Below are 20,113 nucleotides of genomic sequence, written 5' to 3' on the forward strand. Positions count from 1 at the left end.
ATCTATCAAATTGTTCGTTAGAAGACTCCATGATTAAAAAAGAACCAAGGGCGGATCTGCTCTGTATGTATATTACTCCAATCTAACCATGTCTTTTCTCTTGCAATGTCACACACCTCCCAAACCTTGTAGCCCAACAAGAGCGCCCAATTCAGATATGGGTATACCAAAAGTATCAATGCAAAATAGTAGTATGCAAGTCGTCCCAAGTACGCCGTTGTGCCCCGTTGAGTAATATTCACTCGTCCATTCAAACCAACAGAATCTGCTCCAGCAACTGGAGTACCTCTCTGTTATCTGGCATACAAGAACTTCTCCAGATTAACCGGTTCCCGCGGCTTGCTCGAATTATCGCCATCATCTTCATCATCACTGTTGGGAATAATCAAGTCTTCACTGCCCTGAGTAAAGGTTGTCGATGAACGTTCAACCAGGGTGGGAGGGACGAATGCCTTTGTCTGGGGCAGGGCATTCACAGATCGAGAACGAGCAAGAGCAGTTTGACCAAGGCGCTGCAAGGGAGTGAGCCGACGCCGCGAAGAAGGTGCAGACGAGGTTGGCAACATCGAATTGCGGGACGCGCCAGAGTTACTCTCGTTAGACTGGGGCTTGAAAACGTAATTTGATAGCACTGGTTTGCCATCTTTCTCGTCTGACATAGACGATCCGGGCGAATCAACAACTTCCTTGGAGTCGCTGGGACCGTGATCGGGGTCAGGTAGGTGCGTCATTATTTGCTCTGCAAGCTCATCAGAGAAAACTTCCAACGTTGATTTGCGTTTAGTTCGAGTAGCTTTCGGGACACTTGGACTAGAGCTGATGGTGCAAGGCGCGAAGAAACGACTGCGGCAGTCCGCACGCTCCGGTAAGCCTTCTTCCTCCGTGTCGGCGCAAAGGCGTTGCCGTTTGACGGGTTGAAAAGTCGACGCTTTAGCCGCGCGAGCCAAGAAAGAGGTACGCTCCACACTTCTGACAAGGGGACTTGATAATCGGTTGGAGGAATCCAGAGCAGACGCCGACCTCGTAACGCCTGGCCGCGATGGCGCAGGACTACTCTCCCAAGAACTATTGGCATGACGCTCTAGGAGTCGTTGCTGACTCGGAGACGGCGTTAGACTGTTGGGGTCTAGTTCAGCCAACGGCATCCGCTTTGGAGTAAAGAACGCGCTGATGGGCTTCTTTGGCTTTAACTCTGCTGCAGAGCCGAGCGTCTGCCGCCGAGTAATTCCACTTGGCATCCTCCCAGGAGCTGGGGTTTTTAGCACAATTTGCTCTTTCGTCGTTGGATCCAAGTCGCCAAGTGCAACACCGAGCGCGATTTCTGCATCCACATCGCGACCGATGAAAGGCAGCTCCTCCAGGTTCACATCCTTTTCGGGCTGAGTCAGAGGGACGAGCTTGCCGGCCTTAGGACAGAAAACTCTCTGGTATAGGAACGTGAGCTCGGCTTGCTTGAAATTCTCAAGGTAATCAGCGGGAACGTGAAATTGACCATCGAATTGCAGCATACGAAGTGCTTTCTCAACGTTCTTGTACTTTCGTATGCTCCGATAAGCTGTCTTCAGACCCATTCTAGGGATGTTGGGAAGATAATCGCAGCCACTGAGGATACACATTCGTCGGAAGTCAGCATCTGTCCATCCTATCAAGCTAACCTCGCGACAGGCCGTGAAGTCTGCTCGGTTAATCTCAATGCAATCGCCATGTTGGTCGAGTTTAGATAGCAACCTCTTGGCGCCGAAGACAAGCAAATCCGAGTCTTCCGATATAATGCCATTGATGATGCCCTGCCGTTCAAGATATACCAACTGCGCATCCGCCTCGTACGGGGCGACGACGTACTGGACTTCCATCTTCTTCAGTTCCTCGATCAATTGGCGAGCCATATAAGGAGTCACATCCACGGCCTTTTGTAGTTCCTGGTAGGCTTCCGCCGTACGACCCTTCCGTTGAAGCTCCAATCCAAGAGCCTTGCTCGCCTGCCGCTTCTGAAGCCGCTCGGACTCGGTACCGGACTTACTGGGGAGATTGTCTCCATCGAAGACAAGGTACGGGGTTACCCCGAAGTAGAGGAGCATGCGCACGCGATTAAGGACGAAATCGACATGTCTGGAGAAAGATCAGTCATGCCCTCGCGAAGCGTCTTGTGTTGTAATCACATACTTCGTTGTAGGCTTGTCGAGAACGAGATCAACAGCACAGGCAACAGTGCCGCGATGTAGCCAGCCATACGCATCTACCCCGAGGGTTTGCCCTTTGAACTTTTTCACGTGACATGGCTTCTGAATTGATTTGAGAAGGCCATGGAGTCCTGGATAATAAATCAGTTTCTCTGCCATTCATCATGGCGAAGAGGGAAAGCTAACCTTTAATGCCCATGGTGGGCACTCTTGCAAAGGCAAGACACTCCTGCCGTTCACTTAACCGGCCAAGACGGGCATCAGCTCTAATGTTGTGAGGCTGAAGGTTCGAAGAGTTTGAGTGCGTGGGGTGCTGGGATACCGCGTTTCTATAGAAGAGGGATCAACGACCGTAGTCAGCCACCCTGACTAACAGACCAAAGTCAAAATGCTGGGCCCTGACAACGAGGCTGGAATGTTTGTTCCTTCTTGTTCCCCCCATCGACACGCGAACGCGGTATATCGAGAGAGCCGGTGTGATTGGGTCGAGGGAGGCGGTGTCTACCTCCGTCATCACCGCCTGTTGATTCTGCCGTCCGTACCAGAAATTATCAGAAAAGGAAGTTTCGACTTTGCCGATGGTATATTCACAGACTACCCTTCTATCTCTGGCAAGTATAGAAGCTTCTGAATCGACACAATGCCGAAGTCTTTTACGAAAGTACACAAACATATTTCCAAGAAGCGCGGTGTGATTGATGCGCTCCATGAGAACAGCAGAGATGCGAAGAGATTGCGCCGAGCCAACGCAAGGGACGATCGAGTAGCCCGAGTCTCAGCATTGATGGCCCGTGGAAGACAGTCTTATAGTCAGTGTATACTTTAAATTTCTCTGTGGACTTGTTGAGCTGACTCTAATACCCTCTCTCTAGTTGATCGTGTCACGTACTTCCAAGAAACCGTTGCGGAAGAATCTAAACCGTTCTCAGAAGATGATATGAAGGATTTGGTCGTGCGGTATGTCTATGCCGTTACTTTTTCTTGCGAAGTCGCATGCTGACATCTGCTTGGCTAGGTATATTAACCGTAGCGTCCCTGAGATCGAACAATTACAGAGTGAGCGGAGGAAAGGCCGACCTCCAAGCAAGCGTGAGGAAGCCTTACTACAACGGACAGAAGTCGAGAACAAAGAGTTCAGGACTGGATTTTGGATGCCTGATTTAAGTCAAGAAGATGTGATCAAAGGCCTCGCATCGTGGAACGGAGACTGGTCCGGCCTCAGTATGATGAAATTCATCAGAATTACCAAAGACGGTGGAAAACAGCCGTCGGCTTTTCCACCCAAGGGACTTTCATGAGGCTGTTTTTCTGCTATCTTTTCTCTTTGGTCTTCCTTTTATACATAATGAGGCAGATGATCTTCGGCGATGATGCTACATATGACATATTTACAATGACCACTTGTACATGCTGCAGGCACTTTGTCGTGCATCATTAATTTCTATCCGAGATTCCAACTTAGAACCTGACCAAGTTACGCTCTGCACCTTGAGCATGAAGTAATCATACTAAACCGCCGCACTGGAGTCGTAAAGTCGACATAGTCCATATCTTGCCCCAGGTTGCCATAGAGCTTAAATCCAGACGCCGTTCGACCCCCATTGGATAAAAAGCCGATGCAGATGAAGGACAGACATTGTACAAGTAACTGGGAGCGAAGAACAAACTCTTTTTCTTCTTCTGTACAAGTAGGCTCATCCTGTAGATACTCCATAGATAAGTAGTTGGATCAGCGGGAATGCAGAAGCTTCCTAGTCTTGGCGCGCGGGTCGGAAGGTTAACATCATCGGTTCGCCTCACGCCAGCTTCAAAACTTCCTCTCTCAACTTCATACCTTCGGATTACTACCTTATTATCTGCCATTTTTGCGCATCACATTTTCATCAATCTTTAAGATGCTTTCTCTTCGTACATTCGCACGTTCCGTGCCTCGCACACTCTCACGGTCCATCGCTACCACCTCCCGCTCGTCCTTCCTGTCGGTTCCCAAGAATGGCTTTCTGCAAGCTTCGTTGAAGCAGGCTACAAGACCCTCCTACGCTGCTTTCTCTACCTCTAGTGTTTTCAGACAATCTCCTGCTGAAGGTAAAGATTCCTATAAAGCTTTTCCTCCGACTTATCTATGGAGAAAAAGATAGTTCAAATTTTCTCTTTCATATTCATTTATTGATCGGGCGCGAGTCCCGGTGGCCTCGCAAGGCTGGTTTCATTGAGCAAAACATCAAGCTAACATCCAATGTCATTATGTTAGGTGACATCGAACTTGTTGCAAAGCTTGAGGATGAATTGAAACATGAGAAGGCCTCCGGCCTTGAGGATCTTGAGACCTCGGTCCAGAACATCCAGTTTGTTCTTCAGAACAACTCCTGGGAGGTTAGTATACGAACCACAACCATCGTTGATTGCGATACGGACTCACGGATTGTGCATAGGTTAAGGATGTTCCTGGTGAACAGGAGGTCGTGTTGACCAAGAAGTTCGGCAAAGAGGAGTAAGTATCTCTCAAAGAGAACCTCCGGCTCCTCCACTAATACTTCCATCTACGGACAGGATCCGACTCACCTTCACCGTCGCCGACCTTCAGAACCTGAGCGAACAGGAGGATTTCGATGACAGCGCTTTCGCTGATGAGATGGACTTCCAGGGCCACCAGCCCGCTAACCAGGGTCGCGGTGCCCCCGGTGCTGTTGCTCAGCACCCCGAGGATCGCATTGCTCCCGCCGACCGCGAAATGGATGATCTAGACCGTGATATGGAGCCCAGCTTCCCTGCTCGTGTCAACATCACCATCGAAAAGCCCGGCAACGGTTCTCTCCTGATCCAGACCGTTGCCCAGGATGGTCTGTTCCAGATCGAGGAGGTGTCTTACTTCTCCAAGCCTGACCTCGCCCACGCCCAAACTGCCGAGCAAGACTGGGCCAGGCAGAGCCTCTACGCTGGTCCTCCTTTCGAGAATCTTGACGAGGACCTGCAGACCTTCCTTGAGCGCTACCTCGAAGAGAGAGGCATCAACGCCGAGCTCGCCAACATGATTCCCGACTACATCCAGGTTAAGGAGCAGAAGGAATACGTTCGCTGGCTCGAGAGTAAGTTTGATCACTGCCATTTACGTCTTCGCTCGTGTGGCTAACACTGCTGGTCGCAGACGTCAAGAACTTTGTCGCCGCTTAAATACCGAAATCTCCGTGGCGAAGAAGCGCTCTGAAGTCCCTACTAGGTCTTCGCGTATATTGTATTAAAACCCGTTGGGAGACCATAACTACTTATCCGCTATTCCCCCATTTGTGTATCATTAGAAACGAATCCAGGATCATTTGTTGTACGTAGTTACACAACTAATTGAAAATGTTAAACCACCCATTCAAAGCGTCATCAAGCTTATCGCCGAGTTTACCATAGTAGCGTAGAATGACCCAAAATATGAGTTTTGGCATCGGATCCTTGATTCAATTGCATGGCTTATATACAGCCTAACCAACACGTATAAACGCCTTTACTTCGCCAGCATAAACCAATATTTCCGCTAAGACCAGAAACCTGGAAATCCCAGTATCAAGAACCCAACCATGAAACAGAACAAATGCAAACAGTAAATGCCCTTAAAATTCCATGCTTTCCGATTTTACCTCAACCGGATCTTCATTTCTTCGTTTGCCGACGCGTTCTTCCTTGTTCAGAGAAGCGATGAATGAACGGAAGTATTCAATATATGGCTTTAGGCTCGTCTTCTCGTAATCTTGCAATTTGCGGCTTCCTTGGGAGTCGCTAGGTGTGCTGCTTTCACCCTGGACTTCTGCGCCTGCATTACCGCTGGAGTGTTCGGCATCCCAGGCGTCAATCTCCGCGAGTAATTGAGTGACTGTTGGGACGGAGAGAGGATCGAATTCGTCTGCCTTTTTAGCGTCGATGGGAACACAGACACGCCCCGTACCGGGATGGATGACGAAAGGGCTCTTGAGCAAATGGATCATTTTCTTGCTGACTTCAGCGTCGAGTCGCGGGTATGTGTATTCCAGCACGATATCCTGTTTCGCGTCTCTCAGAGTGGTGGGGTTGAGAGTACTACTCTTGCCAGATTTAGCAAGCGCATCGATGTCTGCCCATTTGTTCGTACTGGACCGGTCGGGCGACGAATCCCATTTCTTGCGCAGTGCGTCATTCAGTGTCTTGTCCGGGAGCAATGAGAGGAGGCGCTCCGCTTGTTCTGAGCTTGCGAACGTATCCTGGTCGACAAGTGTAGTTTGGGCGAAGAAGGGTTTGAGAATTTCAAGACTACGGGACATATGTGGATGTAACGGCCGTTTCATATTCACTCGCTTCCCGCTTTGAGACCCTCCTCTCACGACGTCGAGATAGCCGGCAATGGCCCTTCGCCGGTCATCGGGGAGACTGCGAGCACGCGGATCGCACACCCATGCGTGAGCACCACGACGACCTGAGTATACCCAAAGGATGTGCTCGAAGCCAAAGTCTTCACGCAAGGCAGTATCCACCACTTTCATCGCCATAGTCACGAAAGTCCAGCATTTCCGACAGATATTTGCCTTGGTGCAGCAAGACCGAATGTCGTCATAATCCGTCAAATCAATATCGAACACTAGCTCTTTGGAGATTGGTTTCATCTGACCGCCTCGTAGTGTTTTCCGGTCCCGCGGATTTGTGTTATATACGGGACCGATCTCAAATCGCGAAGGGTTCATTTTCAAGATGTCCTTACGGAATCTAAGGGAGCATTTGTCAGGAATCGATAAATTATAGGCCCACAACTTCTGCCACTCACAGGTCTGCAGTCGCGTATGATTGATAACGAAGATATGCGTCATTCTGAAGCGTAAGAGCGAATTCACGGTTCCCAAAATCAGGAGAGGGTATAATCCCATGGTTCAGCCATTGAAAGAGGTAGCGGAACGGAAATAGGCGCTGATAGAAAGCGAGCATTATATCTGTGTCGACTTGTGTCGATTGAGGAGCGGGCCTAAATGTACATCTAACGTCAGTGCCATGCTCAAATGCAAGAACAAACTGCGCTTACTCCGAAGCAGCTTGGGGTGCTGTCCCCTCATTTTGCGGTTCAGGAGCATTCGAAGCTGGAAATTCCTCGTCGTTGTCCTCGTCGCTGAACATATCTTCTAGCCTCACGCCTGTTGCCTGGTTTTCTTGCACGGTTGGCGCTTTATCTTCCGTAATGCTAGAATGCGCATCCGTCGCAGGGGCATCAGGGAGGATCTCATCATCATGATCGTGAGCGGGCGACTCAGAGGAGGAAACTGAGTGAGGCATTATGTATCTGATTGATGGTGAGCAGTGGGATAACTTTAGCGACTCTCTGTCCTACAACATCATTCATGTAGTCCACATCCATCAACGCGATACGCGTCCCGAACGCGTGCCTCTAATTGAATGGGAGTGACCCTTATCAGCCCTAGCCCTTATCCTTATCGATAGAGTAACACGTGATATGCTCACACCTCACGTGACATTGTCTACCCTGATAAGACCACCGACCGCAAACGGTCATTTTCCCTGGAAGTCTCATGCAACCACAACCTCGCCAGGAACGATCTCTTTCCCCTTTCAACTTCCGCTTGCGGTATTATTGTAAGGTCGTTCAACTTGTCGTCAGAGATTTCCTCCTCTCTCTGGCTCGTCTCGAGTGGTATGATGCCTACATCTGCCCTGATTCTCGCAAAGATATCCAATCAAGGGAGATCCTCGTTACATTCAGAAAGGCTCCACCACCTTCGGCTACAAATGTTCCCTGGGGTTCTTTTGCCATCGTACTTGAGTTTAGAAGTTTTCATTGGCTGAAAATGGTAGCAGTGAGCATACCGGAGATCTCGACATGGATCTGATATGCGTCATCGTCGATCAAAGACCTTATGAAGGCGTTTGACAACACTGGCTGGAGGCAGCAGCCAGCATTTAGGCATGGAGGCTCTTCTCTCGGAACGAGCTGAGCAATGCTCTAGCCTCTACTTACATGGGTCTCAAACTATGGAGTTTGGCTAAGCCTGCTGGATTGACTCCAGTACCTTTTGCTCCTTCTTTAAGCTTCGGCAGGTAGCATTGAATGGGCGTACCCATTTCTAACTCCACATTCCAGTGTTGCTTCAGTCGCCCTTCTGCCGTGTGATTCGACCATCTCAGACTGAGGCTCCATGGTGGCGCCGAGCTGTGAGCGGCTTGTTTCTATTTTCGCGTGAGGTGGCTTTTTCGTGACAAGATCTCAGTATCCGTGAGGACTCCATTTGGTAATGCTGGTTCATGTTACCTTTGTCTCACTAGTTGATGTTGGTGACGCCATTACTTCTGGTCCCTGGACTTCCGTGCCTCCTCTTGTTGCCCCGTCTCTTGAGAGGCTGAGAAGGGTATCCTCGGCCATTCATCCGAATGAAACTCCGAGATGTCACATTGATCTCCTGGTCTTGACACACGACAGGCTCCCACATAAGAGTTTTCCCTTGATAGCATTACATCGGTACCTCTATTATCCATGGATCGATGGGGTATTATCAGCCTGCTCAGGTTGGAGGCCAATCAATGTTCGAGTTATCTGGGACCAGATATTGGTCGTCATCCTCGTTGAACGTGGATACGACATGGTACCACTACCATTACGAGTAATCTCATGAAAACGGCATGCGACTCCACCCTCGAGATATAAAGTAGAGCTCCTCCTGCGATCCTAACTGTTTTCCTTTTCAATTCTTTCTTTCACCTTTTCGTTAAAGAAAGTCGCTCGCTCTCAGACTCTTCATTCGTTTTCTTGCTCCCTTCGGGAATTGTCATTTGTTGCTATCCAGAAACTTCTGTCGCAAAAGCAAGAAATTAATTTCCAAAATGGTCAACTCTGGCATTGCACTTTTGGCTCTGGCCGGGCCAGCCTTTGCTGGCATTATGCCGAACAAGGGCAATGACGAGGCACGCGTAGGCCACCCCAGCTTCTCTTACCTTCTGCGTGGCAGACACACTGACATTGCGGTTATAGGGTCATTCTGGTTACCCTGGTCCAACTGCTCCCAGTAAGTGGACTAGTGAGCCTCACTGGTTCACCAGGACGGCAACTTACTTGACCACTTCCTGCCCAAGTATGATGCTCCACCTGACCTTCACAAGCGCACGTGTCTAATACTCTTAACGCAGTTTCCCACACGACAGTCACTTCTGGAACGAAGACTCTGACTGTTCCTATCACTCTGACTAACACAATTACTGTGACTGCCACTACCGTCGTTGACTTGAACACCGAGACCCCAGTGGTCGTGCCCACTGGAACTGCGCCTACCCATCCTCTGGTTCCGACTTCTGTCCCGACTCAGAACGCGACTACTATTGTGCCGCCTCCTCTTGTCCCAACAGGTGTCCCCGGCCAGAACACTACTGTTATCCCACCCCCCCTGCCCGCTCCTTTCACCAACAGCACTGTTCCTCCTCCTGTGCAGCCAACTCCTGTTGCCCCTGGACAGCCCTCGGCTCCTAGCCAGCCCTCTGTTCCTGGTCAGCCCTCTGTTCCTGGTCAGCCTTCTGTTCCCGGCCAGCCCTCTGTCCCCAACCAGCCCTCTGTTCCTGGCCAGCCCTCTGTCCCTGGTCAGCCCTCTGTCCCTGGTCAGCCCTCTGTTCCCAGCCAGCCCTCTGTTCCCGGCCAGCCTTCTGTTCCCGGCCAGCCTTCTGTTCCCAACCAGCCCTCTGTTCCCGGCCAGCCCTCTGTTCCTGAGCAGCCCTCTGTTCCTGGCCAGCCCACTGTTGTCTCGCCGCCGCCAGCTGAGACTTCTCTCACTGGCTCTGCTTCCCAGTTTGAGCCTGCCGCCGGTCTCCTGGCTGGTATCTGGGCTGTCATGCTCATGCTTTAAAGCATCCATCTATGACCTTCCGTATTCAAGGTGACTGGCTGTCATACGGGCGGGAAAGGCACATTTTCAATCATCCTGGATTTTCTCTTCTCGCACGGTTTTGACTTGGTCTCTGTTTGTCATTTGGCAAGCAAATTTCGGCCATCTACTTTGAAAAAGTTGTTCCTTCGCTCATGGTTTATGGACGGAGTTATTGTTTGTCAAATAACCAAGTAATAGTAATATAATACGGGCGTAGCAAATACATTGCATGCTTTATAGAGTCAATCTCATCCCGCTGTCCCTTTTAGTTACGCTTTTCAAATATGATAAATTTCCAGCGTATCCAGGTAGTTAGGCGGTTCTCACCACATCGTGATCACGTTCACGCTATTAGAATGTCGGTTAGATTTCGTACTCCCGATTCTCGTCGACTTATGTAACCCAGTTCGTGGATAGCGACTTGCGCTCTCCTATGCACTAATGAAGAGTCCTCGGATGCATAATTAAAGAATGTCAGCAATAGAAATGCTAATCCAGGAGCCATGTTATTTGACATTGGTTCTATGATCTAGGTATGCTCTATGCAAAAGCAGATTAAAGTAGGGTCCGGAACAGAAATGATGTAAACACATCCATTCCACCAGCCTAAACCTCTAATAAAGATTGAAAAGGAGCAAAATAGAGGAGATATGGAAGATAAATACATCCGGAGAAACAAAAAAGCTTCGTCGAAATAGTTCACTACCTCAAGCCCTGCAGCTCCTGCTCGACTTCGGCCTTGACCACTTCTCGGACACCAACCCATCCGGCGCCGGCGCGGATAGGAGTGACTCTGCTTTCGCGCTGCTCGAGCCCGATGAATTCCTGGGGAAGAACCTCGGTGAAGTCATAGCCGTCTTCGGCGCGCAGGGCCAGGTCGACGGCGCTTGCGAACTTGGCCGGGTGGGCTGTGGAGAGGGAGATGTGCTTGACGCCAGGATTACGCTCGATGGAACGGAGAGCTGCCCGCACACCGACGGCAGAGTGAGGGTCGAGGATGTAGCCGCCAGTCTTGGAGCTCTTGGCGCTGCCGGGGCCGAGGTTGGAGGGGAACGAAGAGGTGTAGGTGGATTTAATCTGGTCAATGGTCTCGTCGTTGCTCACCCGCTCACTCTCGAACTCGACCTTGGCACCCTCGAGGACGGCCTGGGGTACGGTGAAACCGCCCTGTGTCTTGAGCTGATTGAGCCAGTCGCTGACGCTCTCGCAGGCGTGCTTGCGTCTTTCGTCCGCAGAGCTGGCGCCGTCGGCCTGGAAGGCCAGGAACCAGAGGAGACGCTCAAAGTTGCTGCTGACGAGGATGTCCATGGCGGGGCTGTGAGTCTCCTTGACGCCTTCGGCCTGTGTGGTGTTCTTGGTGTACTGGCCACCACTACGGAAGAAGCGGTCCAGGATGTCGTTCTCGTTGGTTGCGATGACAAGCTTCTCAGCGGGAAGGCCCATGCGCTTAGCGAACCATCCGGCGAGGATGTCACCGAAATTTCCTGAAGGCACAACGAAGCGCATCTTCCCGTCTTTGGAGAAGCCGGGGGTCTTAGTGAGAGAGAAGTAGGAGTAGAAGTAGTATGTGATCTGAGCCAGAATACGAGCCCAGTTGATGGAGTTGACAGCGGCAATGTTGTGGGTTGAGTTGAGATCAGGATCGGCAAACAAGGCCTTGACAATGTCCTGGCAATCATCGAAAGAGCCCTCGACTGTCAGGTTGTGGACGTTGGCATCCAAGACTGTCGTCATCTGAGCCTGCTGAATAGGCGACACCCGTCCAGTAGGGAAGAGGATGAAGATGGAGACATCCTTCTTGCCACGGAGACCGTAGATGGCTGCAGATCCAGTATCTCCACTGGTGGCGCCAATAACGGTCAAGTGGTGTCTGTCCTTGCCCTCCTTGCCCTCATTCTTGCGCACCAAGAAATATTCGAAGAGGTTTCCGAGGAACTGTAGCGCTACATCCTTGAAGGCGAATGTTGGTCCGTGGAACAATTCGAGCAAGTAGAGGTTGCGTTTTCCGTCCAATTCAACCAGAGGTGTCCGCTCAGGGTGCCGGAATGTAGCGTATGAGCGTCTAATGATATCTTTGAGGTCTTCCGAGGGAATTTCTCTCGGCGAGATGTACAACGACATGATACGATATGCGAGATCTTCGAAACTCAGGTCGCGCCACTCCGTCTCCCATCCCGCAGGAAGCGAGGGAATCTCTTCGGGGATGAACAGGCCACCATCGGACGCCAATCCTTTAAGGACGACCTCTTCGAAGGACAGCTATACAGCCAGTAGGTCAGCAGAATGATCTTTCGGGATAAGATTGAATAATTCTCGACCGACCCCGTAGGATGCACCCCGCGTGCTGAGATATTTTTGTGAAAGCGTATGAGACATGGCTAGGAAGTAAAGTTTGATGTCGTGGGTATACCAGGTGTCTCAATTGAGATGACGGCTCCGTGTACAAGACAATTGCAATCAGCGACTCAATTGTAAAAGAATGGACGAAGGCGAGTTTGGCGATGATTCATCCCACCTCAGAACTATCTTTCTCAAAACGCCGCGGGGAGGACCATGCCTGTTTGGGGGTTAGCGTCGCCGACAACGGCACACCGGGATCACGTGCATAAATGGTTGGCGATCTGATATCTTGGCATCATGATACAAGAGTACCTGGATCCAGCCAAGCATAGTCAATCAAACGAACAAGCGACAGAGAACAAAGAAAGATAAATTTGGTTAACTATGTAGGTCAATTAATATCCAGCTCGGTGCGAATCGGACAATGGTATGGGATCTATATCAACAACTGTAAATACTACTCCTGACCTTGAGATGGTCACGCCAAATCATCAAATAACCAGAGCATCCCCGCGTTAGAACAGTGACAGAATATCCTCATTGGTCTTTCTTTGCGGATTGCCCCCTGGGGGTGGCGACGTGGTGTTGGCGGACAGATCAAGGCCAGAGAAGCCGTTCATGAGATCCGCAGCGGCACCACCGCCGTTGGGAACAGCGGTGCTGGCTGATGCAGCGGTACTGCCACTATCGCCGAACACACCAAGGAGGTCATCCAGGTTGTTGCTTGAGGTAGGAGCGGGCGCGCCAACAGCAGGAGACTCTACTCGAACGGGAGTACCAGCAAGACCCTCGAGACCAGACATTCCAGTAGCAGGTTCTTTCTGAGTCGAGGCGGGAGCTGCGCCATCGAAATCGATATCCAGGAGGTTCTCAATGTTGTTTTGAGCCTGTGGCGGGGGTGTAGCACCCGTGACTGCGGCAGCCGCTGCCGCTGCAGCCAAGGGGTTTTCACGGGCGTTTTGGATTTGTTCTCTGTTCCATCATATTAGCTGACAGCTCAAGAATGGATTGAGAAGCATGGGAACGAACTCGATAGCAGCCCGTTGCACGGCATCTGCGCCAAATCTGCCCTGACCGACGAATTGCTCTGGTGGTTTGTGGTAGACGGATGCAAGAGTAGAGAGTTCACCGATCAGCTGTTCAAGAAGAGCGGGGGGTAGAGAGTGGATCGTCGTAACAATAGGAGGCTTCTGGGAAAGAACAATGTTCTTCGTAGCATTGGGATCACTTGTGTTGGAGAGAAGACGCCAGTAAACGTAGGCTCGGTCACGGACATCGGGATTATCGTTCTCAGCCGTTGCCGCCTGGAGAACTTTCTGAACCAGTCCTTGAGCCTTCTCAGGCCGCTTCAAGAATAACTTTACGACGGCAGTAAGAATCTGAAGCTGGGTCTGATTAAAGAATTAGCTTTGGCATCCACAAGTCGAGCGCAGCAACCAGACCTGTGAGAATTCCTCATTGAACCCTTCCACAAACCCGGCCAGAATGTCGCCAGCATTGCTAATCTTCTCTGCATATTCTCCCACTATCCAGATGAGCGCGGCACGGGCGTTCGGTTCATCCAACTCGTCAATGCATTTGCAGAGAGTAGGGATGATGCCTTCGTATCCAGGGTATTTTCGGAAAATGTCTTTGATGACAACAATAGCCTCCTGTACAACGTAGTTCACTTTGGTGTTGATCAAATCCAACAATGTGTTTACACATTTCTCGCATGAACTCTCGATCTTGATGGCAACCTGGCCTACGGCTCTCACGGCGCGCCGCACGAAATCCATATCGACTTCCAATGCGTACTCCCGCAGTTCTGCGAGGAGCTGATCGACGTTGCGGTCGTTGGCTATGCGGACCATAATTTCCAGTTTCTGGAACTTGACATAAGGAGGGTCATTGTACTTGCAGAAGAAAACCCGCAGCTCTTTGTTCAGAATATCGGGCTGCTTCTGCAATAACAGATCGATGTTTCGCAATGCGACATATTGTACTTCCGGAGCGGAGGACACCAGAGTCACTATATAGATATCAGCGTGCCATGTTCTCGGGATAACAATTCGGCTCAAGAGGAATACCTAGAGGGGGCGCCATCTTCTTCAAGTAGTTGCTCGACAACTCCTGCTTGATGTTCTTCATGTGCAGGAAAACGACCTTGACCGCTGCCAGTACTACACTTGGATTGGCGTGTTGAAATTGTGGCGCGACTCGCTCGCAAATGTGCTCCGACTCCGTCACATCACTGGTTTTGTATTCTGCCAGAGTTGTCAGGATTGTGACCCTACCCCACTCCGTACATTCATTCAACGCCATCAGCAACTTCCGCAGTACGTTAGATGTCACTTGGAGGGCTCGGGTCTCGGGGGCGGCGTGATGAATTTCCGAAAGCGCGGTCACCGAGTTCGCAACCACCATAGGATTTGGATCGCCAATCATTTCCTGCAGCATCTCAAGAAAACCATTCTCCAAACACAGTGAAGCGTTCAAGTCGAATAGCTTCGCCACGCAGATCGCAGCAGTCTTTCGGACATACGGTGATTCGTCCCGGAGTGTTTTGCGAAGTGGTTCCTCCATGTAGTCGACCATTTTATCGACCCGAATACATCCCATTGTTCTGATAGCCAGTGCCCTAATCAACGGATTGGGGTCTTCGGAGTCTTGTACAAATGTATTCACGGCGAGAATGCAAAGATCCGGGTGAGATTTGGCGTAATTCCTTTTTGAAGCATGGGGGATCAGCGAACGGAGCCGCTACCGAGCAGATTCAAGAACACTCACATGAGATATAGATATACAAGTTTCTTCTGTTCAAGATCACTCGTCGCAATATTCTTGAGGACGTCAGGGAAAAGAGCAGAGACATCCTTTCCCAGTGTCATGGCCATGATGGTCTTCTGGATGGCTTCCTTCCTGGAACAGAGTTAGTATGCACTCACATTCAGCGACGCAGGTAGTAAAGGGTCAAAAGAGCTCCGAGAGAAAACAAAAGTATTCCACATACCGTTCGTACGCATACTGAGATCTATTCTTCCCGTCAGCGACACAGTCCACTCAATGAAACTTACGTAGGGTGGAGGAATTCCGTACACAAGACCAGCTCGCAATTCAAACGTTTCTCCTTTTCTAGGCACTGCAAAAGCGCCGCGGATCCTACTCATCGCCATTTTGAGGGCACGAAAGCTTCAGCGACGACTAGGTCGCGCCTCCGCAAAAAATATTTTTATCGTAGGTGAGAAGTAATGCTTCGTTGCGGACCACTGCGGGGAATTCGGCGGCGAAGCTTCAGGGACCAGTTCGACTCGAGGGGAGGTGACCGTGCAACACTTGAAACGAGAACGGGATCCCGATTCCCAAATTGATCTCAGGTTGATACAGAAAACACAGAAGGGCGAACAGTAGGGAGCAATCCGTCTCCCTCAAGGGTGCTGATGGGGTTAAGGAAATCAAATGGTCTGGTCTGGTCTAGGTCAATTGTCACGGGCCCAACAGTTGTGCACAGAACGCGGCTCATGATTTCCCCAAACCGGAGCCACCACCGAATCCATCCCACTCCGTCTGGTCCACTTCAGTTCCGTAACTCTACCAGGATTCTTTGATTATTGACGCCGTTATAACCAGCACATTTGTTAAGTTGGGATTTGATATCATGGTAGGTCCCGGTTTGTCATGATGAATGTCAATTATTCATTTTCATTGCCAGGCGAACCTCCCTAATCTGCGACGCTTGTTCGTCGAGGCAAGAACAGAGGCTGAAGAGAATGAGTACTCAAGGACGGCTGTATGCTCTCATCTACCATCTTTAGCGCAAGAGTCGATGCTGAAGATTATTGCAGTTCTACAACCTCGTCCTCTTTATCTCCTCGGTCGCCGTCTTCAGCTTAGTAGCACAACGGATGAGTGGCTCGAAGTCGGGAAGATGATGGACGCAATGACGCTTTACTGCTACTCACTTCGCCAATCTAAGAGTGGCGCATTCTACTCCCGGCCAATAACAGAGGGCTCAATAGGCAGACAATCCCGACATTGAGATCAGACGCGAAGTTGGCATTCACAAGAATGGCCATCAAAATGTCAAGAGATTTATCCGATAATCAAGCATTCATTATTATGCTCTCGAAAGACACGATGGCTTGGTGGACTTAGTCGCCTGCCTTTGTCTCCGTTCCTCTGTCGCTTTTACCCAGGGCATACGGGGCTAAGCGGCACCATGTTCGAAGCAAGTGGACGTCCCTATCTACTATGTCTGCCTACCTGATTAGCTCACAAAATTCCACTGAAGCTCCATATTGTGGAAACAGGTGACACCATGCTACGGCTTACTCATTAGCGTCAATCGAAGCAAATGGCTTGAGGCTTGTTTCCGCTCTCAACATGAATGCGCTCTGCCTATCACTTCGCCGCCGCAATGCTTGGCCAAATCTGCTCAATGAACCCCGCCAAGTCCGCCTTCAGGTCCTGGGGTCGCTCAAGCGCCGCAAAATGACCGCCCTGAATGAGAGAGTTAGGGGGTATGGATGTGAATGGAAACCAAGGTTCTCACCTGCTGGTGGTCCTTGAAGAAGATCAAATTTCCTGTTGTGGCCACCCAGGATTTAGGGGCGGCATAAAGTTCCATGGGAAAATAGGAAAAACCAAATGGTTTCTGAATGAACCACCGAGTGCTGAGTTCAGCGGTGAATTTTCTGTGAGGAAAGTCCTGTTTGATCTCTGTATCAGCATCCCTCCCACTTCATAAAATCAAGACCCCGAACCTCGCGGTAAAAGTAGATGGCCCGCGGATATGTCTCGGTAAACCAGTACAGAGAGACGAAATCGAGGATAGTCTCCGAAGGAAGAGGCTCATCCACCCAATCGAGAAATTTCTCTCCAACCCTAGTCACTCAATTTAATGTGATGATTTGCGATTTTGAGCATCGTCATGCTTACCATGCCAGCAGAGCCATGGGATTGGTGGACAGGACAAGACCTATGGTGCTTGGTTTTGTGCCTTGTTCGATTGCATATGCTAGCCCAGTCGTTAGGAAGGCATTCAACCTCTCCACTCCGCGTTTCTCAGAAGCAGACAGGCTGTCATCTGAACAGCCCTCTGGGCGTGGGACAGTACAGAAGTTCACTGTTTCTTGTTGGCACCATCTCAGACAGGCACAGAAGAAATAAACTCACGGTGAGCCGCTGCAGCATCGTCAGTATGCATTACAATCGAAGGCATGAACTTTGAACCGACCTTTACAGCTTTCGAAATCCACTGCAAGCACCCTCGAGATGCGGCTTCCGATATCTCCGCCCTGGGCGATATAGCCGCCTCCGAAACCGAGTCCTTTCATTAACTGGTCCATCACTCGTGCCACGTCATGGCTCTTATACTCTCTGTCCAAGGGTGGGCCAGACGAGAACCCATAACCGGGAAGTGAAGGCACAATCAAGTGATAGGGCAATGTGGTCGGAGTGTATTCGTCCTTAAAAAGTTGAAGCATGGGGAGAAACTCCAGAAAGCTACCTATAGTTTATAAGCACAAACGAAATAAGCGATGGCAAATCAAGCTTTACCAGGCCATCCATGAAGAAGGATCACGGGGACTGCGTCGTTCTTTTCCGAGAACAAAGCTGCAAAGTGCAGCGATATGTCCTCGATCTTGGTCGTGAACTGAGGGAAGCTATTGATACGGCCCTCAGTGGCTCTCCAGTCGTAGTCGTTCAACCATTTCTCTCGCATGGTCGTCAGCCAGTCGGATGTGACGCCATATCGACGGTCCCGTTGCTGGTTCTCGAGTGTAGGAGGAGCTATCTTAGCGAGCTTCACCAGGGTCTTCAGCTCGGCTATCTGCTCATCTGGAAAGGCTACTTGAAAAGGAGTCGGGACAATGGTTGCGGTTGAAGGAAACTGGCTGAATGGGACAGGCATGGTGATAGTTGTTGATGTAGGGAAGGAAGTTATGCTTCATCTGAGACTCTACATTATGATTATGATGACATATATACCCGCGGATCTTCAAGGCAGATGGCCCTCAGGATTAATAATAGACAGAGGGGACGTGAAACCAGGCTGCAATGCGGGGTAAGTCAACCGAAAATTATGGAGATAGCATTCATTGCGAAAAGTAATCGTCTCTTATCCAGTATGGCCGAAGCTGTATAGTTTCCTCGTTAGCAAGAACGAGAGCAAATCCAAAGTTGTTTAGAGAGGTAGAATAGAGACAATCAAGGCAGTATGCTATCAAGATTCTCATATTTTCACCGCCCACACTTTACCCTCATCATCGATCTGTAAACACCATCTCGGTGGGAAAAAGCTGGAAATGCCATATGGCTGTTCTGAAGAAGCAAATTGAGGAAGAGTAAACCATATAATAACTCAAGAGGATGGCATCAATTCCTCAGCACCCCACGTCTGCAGCGACCATCTTCCTCGACCAACCGCCAAGCTGTCTTCAATTCTGCCCTGCAGCACCAAACAACTTTATCATAGGCACCTATTTGCTATCCGAGAACAAAGACAGCGATGGAAACGTGCAGCAGACGAAGACTGGAAGCCTTCAATTATGGAACATCAATCCTCTGAACAATGAACTGTAAGAACTGTACCATCTTCCTCCCAAGTCCCAGGCTAACCGATTGACTATACAACACTCAGCTCTCTGATTCAGAGACTAGCACTGCCATATGCCGTCTTTGATCTTCATTTCCATCCAAGAGACCCTAGCATCCTCGCCATCGCCACAAGCGCCGCATCTGTGGCCCTTTTCAAAGTCTCAACCGACCCGGAACCCACCATCAGCCATCTATGGACCTTACCCGTCCACGAGGATCCCTCAACCCCAGCGTTATTCCTAGCCTGGGCCCCTCAGAACTGGTTTCCACGGCCCGAGCAAGACGGGTTCGCCGTCACATTCTCCGACGGCCGCACGAGCGTCTACGGCACGATCTCCGCCGACAAGACAGAGATAGTACTAACAGAGCAATCCAACATTATCGAACAGGGGACATTCGAAGCCACCCAGCCCATTGAAGTATGGTTCGTGGCTCTGGCGTCACTCCGCGATCCTTCGTCACCTGAGGAACGCAGTATCCCTCACCTCTTCACAGGAAATGACTTCGGCTCCCTGCATACACGCCAATTCAGTGTGCAAGCAGCAGCAGGCGAACAACCTTTAGCGCCCCTCGTCCTCGACTACGACGACCGTGCCCGTCACCATACGGCTGGAGTAACAAGCATCCTCCCTCTGCCTCTTCCGCTTCGTGAAGGCGCGCCCTTGGTGCTTACCGGTAGCTATGATGAACACCTGCGTGTCTACCATGCCACGCGTAGGGGCGAGGTGCTTGCTGAAGAGTGCCTTGGGGGCGGTGTCTGGCGATTACAGCTGTTGAAGACGGAGCAAAAGCCTGCCGCGGAAACGGAAGGCGAAGGGTGGAGGTTTCTGATCCTAGCTAGCTGTATGCATGCAGGAACAAGGGTGGTGGCGGTGACGTGGAAGCCTCAGGGGGCAGATGTCTCGGAGTCCGAGTGGAGTATCGATGTCCTGGCCCAGTTTACGGAGCATGAGAGCATGAATTATGCATCGGATGTGTGGAAAGCAGAGGGAGGATACGACTTGGAAGGCAAGGATATCTCGGAGTTGGTTTGTGTTTCCAGCAGTTTCTACGACCGAAGAGTCTGTATATGGAGAGTAGATCTACGAGAAGGGCCAACCGCTAATTCAGTCAGAGGGGTAAAATAATGGACTTTATTTGTCA

General features: G+C 50.4%; 9 protein-coding genes across 9 annotated transcripts; 4 read left to right on the forward strand and 5 right to left on the reverse strand.

Moving 5' to 3' along the window:
• Nucleotides 1–293: 293 nt before the first annotated feature.
• Nucleotides 294–2,379, reverse strand: ALT_1856 (putative exonuclease; the record flags this gene model as incomplete). Its single annotated transcript, XM_033559315.2, has 3 exons — nt 294–2,109; nt 2,164–2,311; nt 2,367–2,379. The coding sequence occupies 3 exons, from the start codon at nt 2,377–2,379 to the stop codon at nt 294–296; spliced, it is 1,977 nt and encodes a 658-aa protein (XP_033415206.2).
• Nucleotides 2,380–2,820: 441 nt separating this feature from the next.
• ALT_1857 (translation machinery-associated protein 16) lies at nt 2,821–3,478 on the forward strand (the record flags this gene model as incomplete). Its single annotated transcript, XM_033559316.1, has 3 exons — nt 2,821–2,989; nt 3,053–3,137; nt 3,196–3,478. 3 exons carry the CDS (start codon nt 2,821–2,823, stop codon nt 3,476–3,478), a joined length of 537 nt encoding a protein of 178 aa, XP_033415207.1.
• Nucleotides 3,479–4,075: 597 nt separating this feature from the next.
• On the forward strand, nt 4,076–5,351 carry ALT_1858 (MAM33 family protein; the record flags this gene model as incomplete). The annotated part of the gene is made up of 5 exons (XM_033559317.1): nt 4,076–4,265; nt 4,432–4,553; nt 4,613–4,671; nt 4,731–5,266; nt 5,326–5,351. The coding sequence occupies 5 exons, from the start codon at nt 4,076–4,078 to the stop codon at nt 5,349–5,351; spliced, it is 933 nt and encodes a 310-aa protein (XP_033415208.1).
• A 428-nt stretch (nt 5,352–5,779) lies between these two features.
• ALT_1859 (DNA primase subunit PRI1) lies at nt 5,780–7,460 on the reverse strand (the record flags this gene model as incomplete). The annotated part of the gene is made up of 3 exons (XM_033559318.2): nt 5,780–6,902; nt 6,961–7,155; nt 7,213–7,460. The coding sequence occupies 3 exons, from the start codon at nt 7,458–7,460 to the stop codon at nt 5,780–5,782; spliced, it is 1,566 nt and encodes a 521-aa protein (XP_033415209.2).
• Nucleotides 7,461–9,020: 1,560 nt separating this feature from the next.
• Nucleotides 9,021–10,030, forward strand: cspA (putative cell surface protein; the record flags this gene model as incomplete). Its single annotated transcript, XM_089599221.1, has 3 exons — nt 9,021–9,107; nt 9,169–9,202; nt 9,324–10,030. The coding sequence occupies 3 exons, from the start codon at nt 9,021–9,023 to the stop codon at nt 10,028–10,030; spliced, it is 828 nt and encodes a 275-aa protein (XP_089456367.1).
• A 723-nt stretch (nt 10,031–10,753) lies between these two features.
• On the reverse strand, nt 10,754–12,427 carry ALT_1861 (threonine synthase THR4; the record flags this gene model as incomplete). The annotated part of the gene is made up of 2 exons (XM_033559320.2): nt 10,754–12,310; nt 12,374–12,427. 2 exons carry the CDS (start codon nt 12,425–12,427, stop codon nt 10,754–10,756), a joined length of 1,611 nt encoding a protein of 536 aa, XP_033415211.2.
• Nucleotides 12,428–12,906: 479 nt separating this feature from the next.
• ALT_1862 (putative AP-1 adaptor complex subunit beta) lies at nt 12,907–15,546 on the reverse strand (the record flags this gene model as incomplete). Its single annotated transcript, XM_033559321.2, has 7 exons — nt 12,907–13,363; nt 13,421–13,782; nt 13,834–14,402; nt 14,461–15,098; nt 15,161–15,292; nt 15,384–15,404; nt 15,470–15,546. The coding sequence occupies 7 exons, from the start codon at nt 15,544–15,546 to the stop codon at nt 12,907–12,909; spliced, it is 2,256 nt and encodes a 751-aa protein (XP_033415212.2).
• A 1,225-nt stretch (nt 15,547–16,771) lies between these two features.
• On the reverse strand, nt 16,772–18,284 carry ALT_1863 (epoxide hydrolase family protein; the record flags this gene model as incomplete). The annotated part of the gene is made up of 7 exons (XM_089599222.1): nt 16,772–16,870; nt 16,923–17,078; nt 17,134–17,254; nt 17,309–17,468; nt 17,546–17,554; nt 17,607–17,879; nt 17,930–18,284. The coding sequence occupies 7 exons, from the start codon at nt 18,282–18,284 to the stop codon at nt 16,772–16,774; spliced, it is 1,173 nt and encodes a 390-aa protein (XP_089456368.1).
• Nucleotides 18,285–18,742: 458 nt separating this feature from the next.
• Nucleotides 18,743–20,092, forward strand: ALT_1864 (uncharacterized protein; the record flags this gene model as incomplete). The annotated part of the gene is made up of 3 exons (XM_089599223.1): nt 18,743–18,951; nt 19,014–19,998; nt 20,051–20,092. The coding sequence occupies 3 exons, from the start codon at nt 18,743–18,745 to the stop codon at nt 20,090–20,092; spliced, it is 1,236 nt and encodes a 411-aa protein (XP_089456369.1).
• Between the last annotated feature and the right edge of the window lie 21 nt (nt 20,093–20,113).

The sequence above is a fragment of the Aspergillus lentulus genome (assembly GCF_001445615.1).
Source record: "Aspergillus lentulus DNA, contig: Alt04, strain: IFM 54703, whole genome shotgun sequence".
In the NCBI taxonomy this organism is placed as follows: Eukaryota; Fungi; Ascomycota; class Eurotiomycetes; order Eurotiales; family Aspergillaceae; genus Aspergillus; species Aspergillus lentulus.